The sequence below is a fragment of the Alexandromys fortis genome, unplaced genomic scaffold (assembly GCF_014885135.2).
Source record: "Alexandromys fortis isolate MF-2015 unplaced genomic scaffold, M_Fortis_MF-2015_v1.1 scaffold_24, whole genome shotgun sequence".
Classification (NCBI taxonomy): Eukaryota; Metazoa; Chordata; class Mammalia; order Rodentia; family Cricetidae; genus Alexandromys; species Alexandromys fortis.
Window position 1 is genome coordinate 7649399 of NW_026067906.1, and position 19571 is coordinate 7668969.

Below are 19571 nucleotides of genomic sequence, written 5' to 3' on the forward strand. Positions count from 1 at the left end.
TAGAGATGTTTGGCTTAACTTACAAAAACCTATGATCAAGAAATTCGTGTTGATAAAAGAAGAACAAGACACAAGTGAGATGGACTTAGACATCCATTGTCATCCTCCAGGAATAATAAAAAAAAAACCTAAGCAAAAACTCAGGCAATACTTTATCTGTTGAGAGATACCTTTCTGAATATTAAAAACGGAATGCTGCCAACTTGGTTAACTGTTATAGGCTTCCTTGTGCTTCTCTGTATGTGGACATGCATGCTAGACATTTCTGGATGCTCACCACAGGTCGGGTCTTATTAACAAGCCACAAGCCATTACAGAAATCTGTCACTGATGATAAGATCCCTGGTCCTTAAAGGATATAAGTATTTAAGTATATAAGTAATTCCTTACTGCAGAGAACACAGCTCTTAAAAATACAGAAAGACTAGGAGTTTTAAGTATTCCAAACAAGCTCCCTCCGTAATTAGTCCATTTCTATTTTTAGTCCTCACACTTGTAACAAGCTTGTGCCTGTTACCTCCTTATGAAGAAAGTTCAGCCACATCCCTTGGGTTATGATTAATGAAGTCTGGCATTACTCTCATGTAGCAAAAATCCAGGTATAGACCCAGTCAGTCACCTCTACACTCTCAAATTCATGACATTAAGGTCATTCTTGGAATCAGCCCTAGCAATATGATGTCAGGGGCAGAATCAAGTTCCTTTGTCCCATTCCTTGAGTTATCTTACTGAAGCTATTATGGTATGAGAATCGTGATTTGGGAACCAGATTGCTCCACAAGTTCCCACACAAGCATGTCATTATTTCTATTCATAAAGAGAATAGAACTACTCAGCAAACTGCCTGACATCATAACTACATTTTCATCAGTGACCCCAAACTAGACCAAGTTCTTAGACTCAGTTAGAACCAATAGTAGTATGAGGGACAAGACACAACGTATTTTTGCACTATTTCAGACATAGTAATTTAAACATGATCCTTAGACTATAAAAAACACATAAGTACAATTAAAACACAGTACACAATTTACTGAAGACTTATTAAATCAAATGGTGTCTGTCATGAGGTTCAACATTTACAGCAAGGCATGCTGGCATAGACTTTTAATTCTAGTACTGTAGAGGAAGATAGACGATTGCTACCAATTAAAAACTAGCCTAGAACTAATAGCAAATTCCAGGTAGTCATGATGACAAAAGGAAAGCTTACTTCCAACAAGACAAAACAAAACATAAAACAATAACACAACAAAAATAAATACGTAAAATAAAAAAAAAAATTGCCTCCATTTGTTTGCCAGCTCACTCTTGTAATCAAAGCTCCTGGAATGTGGAGCCAGGGGGATGGCCACAAGTCTAAGGCTAGCCTGAATTTCAAAGTGAGTTAGTTATAGGTCAGCCTGGTCTAGAGAGTGAGACTCTCTGTCTCAAAGCGAAGCAAAGCAAAATATAAGCAAAAAGGGCCGAGGGAGACTTGTGATGTGACTGAATTAGAACACTGTATAGCATACACAAGGACCCGTGTTTTATCCCCAGCACCAAAACATATATGTAAGTGTGAGTATGCATACATGAATATGGATAAACACACACACAAGCATACCCATGCACCTATGCACATACAACATTCACAATTGTTTTAAGAGTATACTATACAATGGATGGCTTTCTTGCAAATTTGGAAAACATCTGTAACCCGCAGAGTGTGTGGAAATACTGGTCCTCTTGACTTTAGAACCCTCAGCAGATCACAGACTTCAGTGCTGGGAAGGAGAACAACAAAAGACAGTGGGCTTATACATGGCATAAGAGACGGGAAGAGAGAGGGGAGGAGATGTGAAGGAATATTGCAAGGGGAGGTGTGGGAATAGAGTAAGAATGAGGTCAGAAAGTTAGATCCACATAGCTGTACAGGCAGTGACAGGAGAGAACTGACATGATCAAACCTAAGTTAGAATAGGATCCTCTCACTTCAAATTGCATTGTTTATTGGGGAACCAGTTAGAAGCTGTTGTTGTTTTTGTTTTTCAAAACAGGGTTTCTCTGTAGCTTTGGATCCTGTCCTGAAAATCTAGTTCTTGTAGACCAGACTGACCTCGAACTCAGAGAGATCCACCTGCCTCTGCCTCCTAAGTGCTGAGAATAAAGGCATGTGCTACCACTGCCCGGCAAAGCACTCCAATTATAAAAAAAAAAAATATTTTCTATTACTCATATTTTTTCACTTCCTAAAATAGCAGAATCATTTAGGCTGTTGTCATTACTTTCTCATTTACTAAATGAATAAAGGCATCGACACAAATATGTGATTTTCTCCCCATGCAATGTCACTCAGAATGTCTACCTGGGTGTATTCCTCTCAGTAGTGGATAGGATGTGCCAACGATAATCATTTATATCTCTTGAGGAGTCCTCTAAATTTCCTCACACACACTCGATGCTAATTCTATCTCTGCATATCCTCTTAGCATGCTTTCTTCTTGCATTTCCTGATTGCTATTCAGTCTGTCACTGAGCATCCTCTTAGCATGCTTTCCTCTTGCATTTCCTACTTGCTATTCAGTCTGTCACTGAGCATCCTCTTAGCATGCTTTCTTCTTGCATTTCCTGCTTGCTATTCATCTGTCACTGAGCATCCTCTTAGCATGCTTTCCTCTTGCATTTTCTACTTGCTATTCAAAGCCGCCTCAACGGCTACAAAACCATCACCATTCTCCCCACTGTTGTCAAGCAAAACAGGAATTAATGAGCAAACCTGTTGGGTTGAAGAATCTTCTCCTGTGTCAAATACATTTGGATGATTTCATGCATTTGCAGTGTCTAACAGGGAATCTTGAAAACCACATTCATATGTTTGCTTAAGTCACCAAGCATAAATCTCAGCTTGTAGCTTGTACCCAATACAGAATCGTTGTACACTTGATTCCTCATCCTATTTCTATAAATACATCTGTCAGAGTGAGACTAAGTTACTGGAGACAGACTTGCAGTGGACTGTCACTGGGAAGCCCAAGGGAATTGGGTGATGGGATAGAAAGTTACATTTGAGAATGTTTGTGCTTTCCACTGTGGATGTGGAGCATCTCTGTCTCTGCACACATTCTCTGCTACTGAATATTATATTCAGAACTTAGCTTTGCTGTCTCCTCAACTCAAACAGCAGGTAATCTACGGGCCTTTTAAGTTACAATAACTTAAGATTTTTCTTTGCCTCTTGCTAGTTTTTCATGTATTTTTATAGTGTCTGTTGTAAAACACAAAACCTCTTGTCTTCAAAGGCATTCTTTTACACATTTTAATATATGAATCAATAAGCAATTCATTCTTAATGGGAAATACCACATGTTTTGTTTGAGAGTTCAGTATGATACCTATGATATATTTGCTAACATGAAGGACATATATTAGAAATAAAGCAATTATTTTTGTTCTTCACTAAATTCCTGACTAAATCCCTGAAGGATTTTATAATATTTTGAGATTGCATACAAATAGATTCCATTCTTTCAATAATAAAAAAATATTTGAACATGGATGCTTAATGATAGAAAGAAATAAAAAAGAAAGGAAAGGACATGACTACTCCTAGGTATGATTGAAGAGAAATTTTATCATAGATATAGAGGAGAGAATAGGCAGAGGCATCTAAGAAAGTCCAGAGTGGACATGACCAGTCTGAGTTTGGCCTTGTGTGGGAGGGAGACAGAGAGAGGAAGGGAGAAGAGAGAGAGGGGAACCAAAGCATCTAGATTATATAAGGAAGAACCACTTGGGGAAAGGCAGCCCAACCTCTGGGATAGAGTGTTCAGGGTAAAGGGAGCAGTTATGCTGTGATCTATACCTGGTAACCGGTAGGGACTGAGGGATGCTGGGGGAACTTCTTGGCTAGGTCCAGCATTGCTATTTTAAATAAGCACCTTAGCTGTTTGTCTGGGGTTTGAAACTTAACAGATGTCAATTCTAAATTCTTAGGAGAAAATGTAGTCATACATATATGTGCAAAAAATGTTGCTGTCAGAAAGCAGCAATGACTATCACTGATGTTATTACCCTTTCATTAATAAATAGTAGTGATTATGAATTAAAATCTCTGTTGAATTATACACTTTTACACTGCTTCCCAGTGAAGGAAACCAACATGTTTGTGTAGTACTCAAATATGACATGGTTGTCAGCTATCTTTGAAAAGTCAAAAGATCAAAGGGGAGATAAGAGAATAGTTAGTTGCAAGAGTGTGTGCTTGGAAGATTTCAGAACAGTTCAGTCATTTAGAAGACTAAACTATAGACTGTAGATGGCAGGGTCTTTGCCTTACAGTGTTTTGTTCTTGACTTAAGGTCATGCATTTTCTCCTGTGTGCCACAACCCTCATAGCACCTAGCTTCCATCTTGGCTTGATGTACCCTTCACTGCTCTTTACTTATATCTTAATACGTTCTCTATAAAACAGTGCATGTTGTATTCCAAGCAAAAGTTCAAGCTGAGGGTTTTTGTGTAGTCAAAGGATCAAATTCCTTAGTTATTGTTCCAACCTTCCAAACAATTGAGACCTGAGACCAGGAACTAACTTCTAAAATAGAATATTGGTTCTGAGGTCAGACTCAAAGTAATCATCATGACAACAGGGCTAGGACCGCCAAATATGTCTTGTGTCTCAACATACAAGCTTTGCCTCTGCCACTCCGAGAGGAAAGGGGTTGGAGAGGGCAGATGCAAAAGTCAGATTTAGGTCTCAGATTGCATGACTACATATGAACATGTTGAGCTGTTTTCTTGCTAAATGGAAATGATATTGGTTGATAACACAGTTCAGTTTAGTTGCTAAACAAGTATTAAAATCTTGATGAATGAATCCCGGATAAAGTTATTTTTTAAATATTAATGTTTCTCTCAGTGAAATCAAAAAGGAATTTTTACATATGAGTTAAAGCTAGAAGGAATTTGGTCATTCTACATCACCTCTCATTAAATGCTTGCAAGGGATTACTGGTGGATTAAAAACAATCACAGGCACCTTCTTCCTTGTTACCTAACTAGTGGTCTTTGCTATACTTCAGGCATGAACTTCTTGAAGAAGCTCGTAGAAAAGGATTACCTTTTGCCCAGTGGGATGGACCCACTGTGGTCGCTTGGCTGGAGGTAAGAAAAGCAAGTCAAAGACTTGGCTTAAGTCAATCATTGCTAATTTGATTATTTGAAGACAGATAAAGACCGATTTGAAATCACAGCTTCCCTGTATCATATAACTTCTCGTAATGAAAACACATTCATGCCTATGAATTTGTGACCATGGAGATGTCATGGATTCTTTCTTGTGTTGGGACAAAGAAAAATATGCAATGATATAAACAGATGTGTCCCCAGGTTCTGTCCTCTCCATGGGTACTAGAATAAAAGAATAAATTATTACTGCAGTGGTTTGGAGGTTTGGAGGAAGTATCAGCTCCTATCCACCAATCGTCATCAGTAAGAAAGAAAAAAGTTAAAAACAAATTCATTTCACACTGAAGTAAAGTTTGATGAAGCATCTAGAATGCTCTACCCTTGTTTATAATTAAATTTCTAAAATGGCTACGGACTGGCTAAGTTTAGAGAGTTGTGAATAAACAGGAGGATGAGACCTATGTTTCCTCCTTTGTCTAAGTCACATAAGTGTTCATATTACTTTATGATTACTTAGTTGATCAGTTGATAATTAAATGTTGTTTGGTATAACAAGAACAGCATTCTGTGTTTCCTCTAAGATACATTGCTGTAGAAAATAAAGCAATATTTGACCAGGGTAGAAGACAGCACCATGGCAGTGAGAGAATTACATATTTGACCCCAGGTTGGCCCTGTGTTGCACACTTGTAGCACAGACTCCCTTTGCATTCACCTTTTCTAATTGGCCCAATGGTAGCCAATAGGATAGCTTTTGTCAGGAGAAAGCAATGAGGATTTTCTTGCCTGGCTAAGACAAAGGCATACATTGAAATAATTCTGAATTATAAAATAACTTAACTTTATCATTGTGTCATATATAGGGCTAAGTAAAGACCAAGTTTTAAAAAAAAGCTAAATCTTATTGTACTTTAAAAATGTTCAGTTAGACAGGTAGATAGAAAAACACGTTATTTTTTTAAGTTTCTTTTTTCTTGGGCTAACTGAAAAAAACCTGAGTTCTGCTTTTGTTATATCCTTTCAAAGTAATTAATTACAGAGTTACCTCTTCAAGCTTATCTTTAAGTTTCTATGCAAAAAAAAAAAACATAACAAAGAACAAAAATACTGGAGCACTAGAGGAAAGGTTTAATAATTCTCACCACAACAAGGACAGGGATTCTTTGTTCAGATGTCATTCCAAGAAAATGAGCTAGGGTTTGACAGAGAGTGAGTTGCTATTTTGGCAAAGGATGAACAAATTCTTCAGATGAAGAAACAAAACAGATTTCCTGACACTCAAGTGCTGGAAAATGACAGACAGTGAAGCCAGGGCTAATTAAACCTATCCAGGGTACTGAAATTGCTCCTAATGCGTTTCCTAATGCGACTCAAATCACAAAATGGAACAAACAAGATGAACAAGCATGCTGAGACCATAAATGGAAGCCCTCAACTTTTACCTCTTTTCCTTCTTCCTGGTGTGCACAGTCTATAAAGAGTGTCGTGTGGGAGGCAGTCTACCCATTTCCCCGTCATTTATCCACATCAAAAATCTTCAGTGTCTAATCATTGATGACATTTGTAACAATGGATTGGCAATGTTTGTGTAATGTTAACCAGAGTGGAAATTCAAACATCTTAGATGATGGCTAGGAGGAAATCATTAGGGATGAGTGAAGGTTGATAGATGTTTATTTATCTTGAAGTGTTTTAGTTTATGCACCAAGCGAGATGGCCAATCATCTGTACTTTCTAGTGTCCTCATCAACATAAGGCTAATCTTAATGTTCTTTCCCTTCTGGAACTCAGTGGGGACCATACAAGAACATTATTATATCTTTATATCCTGTGTTGGATTTCAACTACATCCCAAGTCACACTGATTCAGAGTTACCATTCTTTTCCTTGGGTCTTTCACATTATAGAATTATTATGTTGTAGGATATACAGAAATAAATATGTCTGTATCAGTTAGCTACTCCTGAATAACAAGTTATACCAACAAGGATGTATTATCTCACTAGTTTTATAGGTTATATGTAACTACTTGAGTGGAATGTTTGGTTTGGCTAAGGTTCGTGCTTTGGTGAAAATCACGATGCTAATAATAGTAGATTTGTCTTAATCCATGACAAGCAAGCTGTCTCAGCATTCAGAATTCAAAAGGAGAATTATATGTAATCATTCGATAAAGACCATTCAAGCCACTGACCCATTGGAACTTGTAGATAAGTTCTTGTCATTATACATAAGTAGAAAATTCTGCCTCTCCCTAAAAATTGATATCAGTGTAGCTTGAAAGCCACAATATCTCAATTCAAATTAATTACTTCCTGATTGTTGTCTGTGCCACATATTCAGTGTATTTATATTACCTATCTCTCTAGTCAAGAATCATAGGATTTATCTCATGGAGTTGTGTTGTAGGAGACGGATTGTTTGTTCCAGGCTACTCAGCCCCAAAATAACCACATAGAAACTGTATTAAATCAAAAAGAAAGGAAAAATTAAATAATGAAACAATTTCCATAGGGGAAAAAAGAAACTTTATTAATTAAATCACTGCTTGGCCCATTATCTCTAGCTTCTTATTGGCTAACTCTAACATATTAATTTAACAATTTCTGTTAATATGTATATTGCCACAAGGCTGTGGCTTACCAGATAAAGTTCTACCATCTGTCTCTGGTAGGGCTACATGGCTTCTCCCTGACTCTACTTTTTTTTCTCCCAGCATTCAGTTTAGGTTTTGCCACCTACCCAAGTTCTGCCTTGCACAGGCCTAAGACAGTTTCTTTACTAACCAATGGTATTCACAGCATCAATAACAGAAAGGAAGGCAGGGAAGCTAGAATTTATGTAAGTATGAGAGCAAGACCACAAAGCAGCTGGTCCAACGCACCATCAATCAGGAAGCAGAAAAAGAAAATACGAATGTACTACTTTCTTTTTGGTTTTTAGTCATTCTGAAACTGCCCCCCCCCCCACTGGTTATTCTTCTCACATTCATGGTGTCTTTCTTGCTTTGTTTTACCTTTCTGGAAATTTCTTCATAGACATGCCCAGCAATGTGTTTCACGGGCAATTCTAAAATCCAATCAAGTTATAATGAAGATCTTACCTTCACAGATAATAACTAAGATTTATTTTTTTTTCTAAACACGACAGCTCTGGTTGGGAATGCCTGCTTGGTACGTGGCAGCCTGCAGAGCCAATGTGAAAAGTGGTGCCATCATGTCGGCTTTGTCGGACACGGAAATCCAAAGAGAGATTGGAATCAGCAACCCTCTGCATCGCTTAAAGCTCAGACTAGCCATCCAGGAGATGGTTTCCCTCACGAGCCCTTCAGCTCCTCCAACCTCGCGCACTGTGAGTCAATGTGCACCCCTCCTTCCCTTGAGGCTGACATCATAGCAGTCTAACCCCACAGAGCAAAGTGTGACAGCTCACATTTCGGCGTCAGCACGAGTTATTTTAAAGAGATATGGCTTGCTCTTCATTAACCCCGCTGCTACTTTGAATAGGTTTTCAGGTGAGGAGGTCTAATTCCAAAAAATCTTGAGAGCTTCAACCAAGACGGACTTCGGAGTTTAGCTAGCATTTAGATGGGAGTTTAGAAAAATCCCAAAGTTTATTGTTTTTGTTTGTTTGTTTGTTTGTTTGTTTTATTCCGCAATCTCCTTTTCTGTTTAATGAAATATGGCGGCTTGTTGGGATTATTCAAAAGCATTACAGGTTACTAAAGATTCACAGTTTAACTTATTACTCATAAAAAACTTCATGATAAAAATTGTATATGATTTGATATTTTATAAACACAATCAGAATTATCCACTTCAAAATTTGGCCCCATTTATAATCGCTTTTATAACCTAGCACTATAAAATAATAAACTGAAAAAGGCATTGTTAATGATCAGTATATTCATCAAGAAATAGTCTCAAATGGTATTTTATTCCACTGGTTAGTAAGGTTTTGCTGATAAATGTGTAATCGCTTGTGTTAACTAGATATCTCTAGCCCACCATCTTAAACAGCATAAGAAACCATGAAAAAACAAAATTAAATTGGTGCAGAAAAGTGGTATTTCTTTATTGCAGCTTTCAGACACCAAACTGACTTCAATATACTTTTAAGAAAAACTTAGATATCTTTAAAATTTTTTTATTGAGTCTATCATATATACAACCCCTCCCCAGTATACGAGAATTTAAAGGCAGAGGTGTATGGTAAGATTTCAAAAATATGTGCATTTCTTGTATACTTACATATTAATTACTTCCTTAATACTGTGTAAGAAATATATATGTAATTTCTACTTACAATGATATTTCAAATAGATAAGAATGTACTCTGCTAATATATTCCAGATAAAGGTAATTTAAAATATTCTTATAGTAATAATTGAGGACCATTAAAATAGTTATTATCGTAAGTCAAATTCAGAACTGAAAGCCTTTATGAGTATTTTTCAACTGAGCAAATAGCAATGTATCTGGTTTATAGAGAGCTCTCTTCTTCCAAAAGTAAATGCAGCAAGAAACACTCTATATATTCAAATCCTGAAAAATCAAAACACTCAAACTTCCAACTTCCAGGTTTAAAGAATGGGACATATTATATCATTTCTTTAAGTTGCAAAAGCAAATCCCTTTCTTAGTGGAAAATGTTTTGTAAAAATCACATTTTCCCCTAAGACATTTACCCTGAAGCAAGTTAAATTGCAAATTAAAGATAAAACTATATTGATTTGTTGCAAAAGCAGACAAAAATGAGGAATGTTTGAGATATTCAGAATTTAGCTGCAGTTGTCTTCAAAAGATTATTTTGTTGTTGTTATTGTTGCTGTCCCTAGAACCTTCTTCCAACATGTATTTCGTCTATTGATATCTGAAAAGCTTCCTGTTAAACACCCTAAAATCTGGGTTTCTTTCCTACCGAGTATTAACATTTTGTGTACACTTAAAAGGACTCTTTAAAATGGTCTCTTTTTTGACTCATCATTGACAAAACGAGAAAAGTACCAATATTTGCCCCAGGCCTTACAATGATCATCAGGTATACTGTAATTATTCTAAATATAGACCTAAAACATAACCATTGCAGGGTTGAACAGTGTTTCAGTGGATTATGTTCTTGCCATGTGAGCTTAAGGAGAGAAATTTAGATCCTCAGACCCAGATTTAAAAAAAAAAAACTGGGTAAGTTTTTTGGCATATCTGTAAGCCCTGTATGGGAGGCAAAGATAGGAAACGGGGAAGAGCTGAACGTCTAAGTTCATATTCATCAAGAACCCTGCAACAATAAAGTAGAACTTCATCAAAAAAGACACCTAAGCTCAAATTCTGATTCTATTTATTTATATATATATATATACACACACACACATGTACACACCATATACATGTAAGTTTGTAATATGCATGTATTTGAGTGCACACACATACACAAACCCAAATATAGTCATTGCGTAGGACTTGCTTCCCAAGCTATACAAAGGATATAAACTACACATGGCTCTGAGTCATCGTGCTCCCCCAAAATATAATAAGTAAGGCATGTTGAATATGAACTTCAGTATGGCTGAAATTGTTTAGTTCCTATGTTTGAGACAGAAGTAGAGTTTTTAAAAAGATAAATTTTACTGAAAATTAGTATAATTTTTATTACATTTTTAATAGGGACAGGACAGGAGGACAGAGAGGAAAATACCCAGCACTTACATCTGACTTACGCGCCTGCTCAAACACTGAAAACTTGTGCCGACACCATGCTCACACACACTGTTTCATGCACACAAGAAAAAAACAGAGAAAAGCACATTTTAGGAAAATAAACCTTTACACGAAATGTAAGTTCTTAGCATGCCACTTGCAAAAGTGTGGCAATCACGTTTTCACAAATTGCCAGGGAATTATGCTCATTTTGTAAGTGAAGATAATTATACAACCATAGCTTCTAGAATCTTACCCATTCCAAAACACTTTGCATAACTCCCAGGACAGAATTTCACAAAACCTGTGGAAAAGCCTGCTCTGATAAGAGGTGAGACTGGTAAAGGCCCCTATTGAAAGAGTAAGATCATCATTGTCTGGTGACAGAATTAGTGGAGAAGCTGTACACATCAATGAGCTGAGTGGCTCTGCTATTGGAAATCTGTTTCATAAGTGCATATTTTAATCTATAAGAAAACTTGGCTACATGAGATTCTGAAGCAGTTAAGGGTGAGAATTCTGTGCATACATATGACACTTAGCCATCCTAATATTTATTTATTTATAATTATGGACATTCACTAGATAAATCTTTGTTATAAAAATATATTTGCGCATATTTTATTTTGTATAAGTGCTCTATCTGCAGGTATGCCTGCATGCCAGAAGAGGGCATCAGACCTCATTATAGATGGTGGTGAGCTGCTATGTGGTTGCTGGGAATTGAACTCATGTTCTCTGGAAGGACAGCCATTGTTCTTAACTGCTGAGCCATCTCTCCAGTCCCTTTGTGCATAATATATATATACACATATGAGAATAATATGTATGATTCACTAATATGTAATTTATGTGAGATTTCTCTCATATCAAATAATATTCGTTGTTTTAGTTTTCATATAATTATTTCTAAAATTATATCAACATACCTTATTCATTTTTCATAAGGAAAGTTAAACATGGTTTTAGGTGAAGTGTAGAAAGTTCCAGGAGTAGCTTGTGATATTTGGACATTGACTTTGCTGTTCCTTTCAAAACAAGGAACTAAAAAGTTTCATGACCTGGAGAACTTTGCATATAGATTTCCTGGGGAAAATGTAAAATTTGATATGAAGCAGTATCCAATGGGAGGAAGCTTAAATAATATTATGTTAGTAAGTGATTTTAAATACATTATTGATTATGTGGTATACAAAGCTCATACCAAATTGTTTGCCTAGAAAAGAAAAGAGACACTTCCCAAAATGCTAGGCCATTGTAGAGAAAACTTCAGTTTATTCTGTGTTTGACTTTTGGGTAAAGCACTTACCTCGCATACCCAAGAAAAGCATATTACAATGGTAACTTAGTTACCCTCCTGGTGCTAACAAAGCCAGTTTAAAAAGAAAGGATTTATTTTGCTAATGGTTTCAGTGGGATACAGTCCGTTGTGGTGAGGAAGACATTGCAGCACGCAGGGAAGCATCGTAGCAGGAACAAGCAGCAGACCGTACTCAGGAAGCACATGTAGGCTGAAGTGGACCTCGAGGCCTGGCCACAGTGACTCGGTTTACCAGTGAGGTTCTACCCCCTAAAGGTTCCACAGCCTTCCTCAAGTTTCTACCCTTTTGAGACTAAGTGTTCAAACACATGAGCCTATAGCAAACAATTCAAACCACAATAGATGCTTATAAAATATAGTTGAATAACAAGGAAATGAATATTTGGAAATTTGACAGTATTGGTGAAGATGAAACTTATCTTTTTTCTAAATCAAAAGTATTATAAGATAATGTTTCAGGTCTATTTCCCCTCCAAGAATGCAGGGGAAAACACATCTATTGTATTAAAAACACAAACAAAAAAGAAAACAAACAAACAAACAAACAAACAAAAACCCCACCACCAACAAGAAACACACCTGGCTAATCTGTTGCTATTTTCCAGACTATGGGGTTTATGGCTTCTCTGCAACAGTTGTTTCCCAGGACACTGATTAGTAAAAGCACGTGAATGAAGTTCCCTTGATAAGCACCTTTGGGTCATAATGTTAAAAGAAAAAGAGCAAAGCTACAATATTTTATACTTAGCTTGCTGGTTTACAGTATTGAACCCAATGATCACCGTCATTTGGAACGTGAAGTTTTACCAAAGCAGTTTTTGTTTAACAGCCCAAGAATTGTTACAAATACAAGCTTTCCAGCATGACTCTCTAATCAGTGCCTTGAGAAAGTCAAAAAGGGGCCTTAGGCGGTTTACTCATGATGCATGCCTAGAGCAGGAGAGATGTAGTATGTACAATGCTGTTGACTGACAGAAGTGCCTCCTTTTTCTCTACCCTGTTTTCCCTCCATGGATGGCTCTGCTTCCCTTGGGCTCCTCCCTAGCCTTCAGGCAATGTCTGGGTGACCCACGAAGAAATGGAAAACCTTGCAGCTCCAGCAAAAACGGTTAGTCTTCAAAGCCTTGTTGAACCCAAACAAAAGTAATTGTATGTAGAAAAAGACAGGAATTGCTATACTATAAAGCAAAGAAATGGGGTGTATTTATGTAGATACATACAAAGATAATTGATATTTTGGTTATAGATTTTCTTTAGTATGCTTGTTTGGTGATTGGAAATGAAGTCATGTTAGATTGTCATATGCTTTTTATCCTGAGCATCTATGGACTGCTCTTGTAATATGAAACCATAATAAATAATTTAGTAAATTTAGGAACATTGGAAATTTTGATAGTCAGTACCTCCTAGCACTGAATATGGTCACAGGAATAAATGTTACTAAATCAAACTTAATTGGTTGTAGAAAAGCTTACATGGGATCATCACTTTTAATGTAACTATGTAGTATCTTGGGCTATACTATCCCACAAGTAGACCTCTTAGGAAAAATATATTGAAGTGTTATATTCATTTGGTTTTTAAAAGTACAGTTTGGAATGACTTCAAGGATTCTAATTGTCAGCTTTAAAAATGTGATGTTTTATAGAGTCATATTGCATGGAAGGATCAAAGTTGGACAAACCATGTATTTTACCTCAACAACTTAATTGTAAAGTTCTTCCACTTTAATTCTCCTTTAAAAATTTGGTTATCTGGACTGTATTGGTGCAAAGGTCACAATGCAATGGCACATGCATCACTGGATTTTTGGTTGCATCCTTTCTTTGGTTTTCTTGGTTGGCTGTTTGAGGGTATGTTTGTCCTAAGCTTTGACAGAAAGATACAGTTATTTACTTTGTTAATTTCTAGTCTGTAAGTTTTCTGCATTATGTATAGGTACATATAATTATGTTTGTGCTAAATATGAAATTTTAAATATAACCAAAGATAGTCAGATCAAGTTTTCACAAAACTCATAAACTCAAGTATGCTCATGTGTATTTAAATTAGAGTTAATTCAAACTCTGTTGTGTGCTCTGCATTTGAGAAATTGAATGGATGGAAGTACACGTGTGTCTGCTTTTGTCATCATACTTAAAACATACTGTTTTGCTATTATGCTTCTGATAGAATTTTTTCAATATTCACTTTAAATTAATTTATGTTTACCTGCTTTATTAATCACTTCCTGCTGCTAACCCAGAAAGAATCTGAGGAAGGAAGCTGGGCCCAGGTAGGAAACTCATACACTTTAAGACATAGTAAAATATGCAATATAAATTTGAAAACTACTGAAGGTTATAATATTTGGAAACATCACTTATCTTAGTAAGGGCTAAGACTGCTACATATACCTAAGTCAGTATTATATCTAATATGTTATAGGTGCATTGCTATACACCAGATTTTGCCACTAAGATGAATGTCACTTCATAATTGGTATATATAACTGGGTAATTTCTCTTTCTTCCCCCAAATATGAATCTATAACTTAATTTCTCTGAACTTACTCTGTAATGTATGTAACCAAGATAGATAATCATAGAATTTGGATCTCTGAGGACACCTTACAAAGACTTTTTGGTGTCCTAGATGCTTTCAGGTGTCATGGGTAGTATTTGGGGACAGGTGTTAGCACAGCAGGTGTAAAATGAGGACAGTCCCAGTTATTAAACTGATCATAAGAGAAAGAAGTTTATATTGAATAATTCAGTGTGTGCAAAAAAGTGCACATTTTTTGGCATTTCTAAAAGTCAGAAACTGATAGAATAAATTGAGAAAGTAAATAAAATTTGGCACCTTTATAAGGATCTGGATTTTTGGCATGCTATAGCATAGAATTGTAATCAATTTTAAAACTGAAGCAAATTTCAGAATTCTTCACAAAAAGGATATCCTGATTTTTACTATATTTACATAGTTTAATTATAACTGTGAATTCATAGCGTAATTATTCACTAAGTAGACAACTCTTTAAAATTAATATCCTTTAAATAATTAATAATATCATCCTTTAATATCCTCAAAAATTTAATAATGGTAGTTAACCTTACATTTTATTTTACCTATGTGAACACTATGTGGCAAGACCAGTCCTTACATTACAAAAGAGGATTAGCTTGTCTGTCTTAGTTTGTGATCAAGCCTGATATACACACACAGTCTAAACTGACTGACTTCTGATGAAGGATTTTTCCAGGGACCTAATGGATGCTCAATATACTATCTTCTCCAAAGCACAATGCCAAGTTTCAGCATGCTGTCTTTCACCCTTGCTGTTTTTCTTTGGTTGTTTACTAAGGTTTCTGTTTCACTTCAGGGTTTGCTATGACACAGGGACAATAGCCATAGGCTCATTAAGAGAGGGAAATGGAAGGGAAATGGAGCAGTACTTCAAACATAAAAGAAAGGAAAGAATTCTCCTGGTATAGCAATGGAATCTTTAGTCTTAAAACGCATACCATACCTCTAGCTGTATGTTTTTACCCTACCTCTAGCTATATGCTCACCTTTATCACTAACAAGACACATATATGAACAAAATTTACTGTTTTAAAATACACCATGAAGTTAATTATTTCTACAGGCAAATGTTCTATAAAATTGTGCAGTTTGCATTGTGTTAAAGTAAACAAAATGCATTCAGGTTAAATACTATCTCTCTTTCTGTTGACACATGTATCATAGTTATGAAGTTTGAGTCATACTACTTGCTATTATCCTCCATTTACCATCTCATTTTATTGGTTAAGAAACTTGACTGCTATAAAACAATTCCAGTGTCCGGTCTTTCTACAGACCCTGGCTTATGGAGATATGAATCACGAGTGGATTGGAAACGAGTGGCTTCCCAGCCTGGGGTTGCCTCAGTACAGAAGTTACTTTATGGAATGCTTGGTTGATGCAAGAATGTTAGACCACCTCACCAAGAAAGATCTTCGTGTCCATTTAAAAATGGTGGATAGTTTCCATCGGTAGGTTTTCAGAAAAGAGTGATGAAAGCGAAACCACAAACAATCTGCAGCAAACTAACACAAAATAGAAGGACAGTAGAAAGGCAGTGTTTCTCATTCAAAAGGTCTGTGTCATCTACGTGGAACAAGGGCTCAAGCAGCAAACTGAAGGGTGTACTAGTGGAGAGCCATGTTTATGTTATATGCCTGAAGTTTATGCAAAGGCACATATATGAGCTATGTTCATAGTGTGTACTTTTGTTTCTTCTTTATTTTTTTTCTTTTTTCTAATATTTATTTATTTATTATGCATACAATATTCTGTCTGTCTGCATGTCTGCAGGCAAGAAGAGTGCACCAGACCTCTTTACAGATGGTTGTGAGCCACCATGTGGTTGCTGGAAATTGAACTCAGGACCTTTTGGAAGAGCAGGCAATGCTCTTAACCACTGAGCCATCTCTCCAGCCCCCTTTTGTTTCTTCTTGATTGGATTTTTTAAAAATTATTTTTTTAGTTTATGTTAGAGAATCACTTATGGAGGAATGAGATGTGTCTGTGGTTATGATCGCTAGGTGCTCTTGCAGAAGACCCAGATTCGGGTCCCAGCATCCATATGGTGGGTCACAACCATCATTAAGTCCAGTTCCAACTGATTTGATGCCCTCTTCTGGCCTTCATGGGCATCAAGCACATACATGGTGCACCCATATGCATGCTAGCAAAACACACATAAAAGGAAATGAAAAAATCTAAGAACAAAAGAAAAATTCTATGAATGGTACCTGAATATTTGTAGTTTCACCCTTTATAAATCCATGTGGTTATAAACCATGTAACTTAAAGACATACTAGAGAAAAACATGGAAGAGACTCTTTTATGGAGGACATAATTGTGCTTTTTGTTTTTACATAAATGTTCACATTTTGAGTTATTTAGTTTTAAAAAAAAACTACTGAATGTTTTAATTAAAATCCATCAGAACGTGAGAATAAGGGACAAATATTTGATTTAGATCATTTATCTTCTATTAGGCTTACAAGGGCTAATGATGAATGACACCATTTTTTTTAAAATTCTATGTTGTAGTCTGGTAGCCTCTACTCCAGGCGGTGGAGGCAGAGATCAAGGAATGGACAGGTCTGTTTATTTGGTGACCTTGCATCCTCATTGTGTTTCCGCATTTAGTCTTTCCTCTATAAGCATACACTTTTCCTGTCTGTGATTTTCCAAATTATTTATTCTTATAACAATAGATTAGGGTGTGCTTGGTTACATTGTTTAAACTGGTTATCTTTTAAAGGCCCTGTCTCCAAATATAGTCAAATTCTGGATAATGGAGGTAAACATTTCACTATATGCATGTAGGGACTTATACATTCATGTTCTTTTTTCTAGGATTTCAGAAGTTTGTGTCACATTGTTATTAAAATATATAACGGAAATATATACATGCGTATATGTGTATGTATGTATGAATGTATAGGCTGTCTGCTGTATATGTCTGAATATACTGCTAAATATTTAAGAAAGTAATGATAGTCAATAATTATTACATTAAGCCTAAAATTCTTTTATTTTTCTATCATACTCTTATTTCTCATATTATTCAAACTACTATTATTATGTCTAATTTTATTATTTCTTCTCCCTGGGTATCTGTGAGGTTTCCTTTTCATACTTACTGCTCTAAGGCCTTAATTTTAATCTCTTAGGATCATTTCCTTATATCATACATATTATGAGATCATTGTTCCCTAAACAAAACAAAAATGGCAAGAAATCCTTTTATTCTCATCCTTTCCCCCTGTAAAAATTACCCCAGAATGCATCTCATCCATGGAATGAAAATCTTGCTTTGACATATCCAGATTTCCCATATGGGACTATATTTGCCCCCTAACCTCTAGCCTGAATTTCAGATCTACATAGTGTGCCTCCATATCAACACATCTTTGAAATTTCTCCCACAGGACTGCAGTATAATATATGATGGTCTGTTTCCCTAGTAGCCCAACCTTTCCTGCATCCTACTCTGTATAGTGCCGTGGTGTTTCTCTTCCACAGCACCTTCTCCGCAGTCTCAGTAGACTCAGTAGGCTTGTTCTTTTTTACTCGCTGGTCTTTCCTAGTGTGGTTTGCTATTTGTCCATATCCTGTACTCTGCTTACTCCTTATTTCACTCAAATTTTTCATCAGTCAAAGAATCATTGATTGCCAATAAAGTTGTTTCTGTCTCTAAAGAGAGACATTAATTTCTCCTTGAAGGAATAGAACACTAATTTGTTAAAATGTACTATAGAAAATGCTAAATTGAAGACAAATGCATAACTGTTTGTATAATTATATATGTATGGAACTATGGATAACTATGTCTAATTAATTTCAAAATTCTGAATATCCTGTTCTTTAAATATTTTCTATGTTTTAGAAACAGTTTGTTCTTGAGATAATTAAAAATTTAATCCTACCCAACTTAAGGGTGCTTTTGTGGATGTAACTGATAAATGGGTTCTTCTAAAAAGTAATGTAGGTCCTTGACAGAATATTCGTCATCTGCTGATGCAATTTAATGTGTTTTCTCTTTTCTAAATAGAACAAGTTTACAATATGGAATTATGTGCTTGAAAAGATTGAATTATGATAGAAAAGAATTAGAGAGAAGACGAGAAGCAAGCCAACATGAAATAAAAGGTAACAAACCCTCATTTAGTAACAAATGTCTTTCCTATGGACATTTATACCTCTAATCTTAAACCTAAAATGATGTATATAATACAACCATCATCAGACTGTATTACACTTTTTGTCCCAAGTGTCATTAATCTCTTGTCCCTAATTATAACATAGAAAAGCATATTGCCAAATCATAGGCTCAATCATTGTGAGGACACACTTTTTGTCTTCCTAGAAGTAGATTTCTCTCTCTTAAAATATTATGCTTTCTGCCTATGTTAAAAGTGTCTGTCTATAGAATTTTTGTTAAACTTTTAAAAGAATATTGTCACTATAATTCAGAAAATTTGATATGTTGGTTCTACAGCAGTATAATATATCATTAGGAAAAAAAGAACCCAACATAGGAAAATCTGGGGGACTCTAAAACCATACCAATTTTTCTGTTCACCTTAATACACAGGAGAAAACATGATTTTAAAAACAAGTATATTAGATTTTCATTTGTTAGAGACCATTAGCTCTTTCCAGTTGTTAAAGAAAAGTTGTTGGAAGTAGATTTTATCTTGGTTTGCAGTGTTTGAATTTAATTTCAGTTGTCAGAAATTTTTATATATAATTATGAACATTATATTGGGAATTTGTGTGGAAGTTCTATACATATCTTGTCTCTGAAAGTCACCAGTCCATTAATAATTTTAATTCTGGATGTTGTTAT

General features: G+C 35.7%; 1 protein-coding gene across 3 annotated transcripts in view; it reads left to right on the plus strand.

Moving 5' to 3' along the window:
- The window catches only part of Ppfia2 (PTPRF interacting protein alpha 2), a 321929-nt gene that overhangs the window by 287055 nt on the left and 15303 nt on the right, over positions 1 to 19571 (plus strand). For 2 of the 3 annotated variants that reach the window (XM_050135586.1, XM_050135584.1), the window contains exons 21-25: positions 5061 to 5142; positions 8317 to 8517; positions 13229 to 13291; positions 16006 to 16199; positions 18774 to 18871. In XM_050135586.1, coding sequence (XP_049991543.1) covers positions 5061 to 5142; positions 8317 to 8517; positions 13229 to 13291; positions 16006 to 16199; positions 18774 to 18871 — 638 coding nt within the window. The remainder of the gene's footprint in view (positions 1 to 5060; positions 5143 to 8316; positions 8518 to 13228; positions 13292 to 16005; positions 16200 to 18773; positions 18872 to 19571) is intronic. The other variant, XM_050135585.1, reaches the window with a different exon arrangement.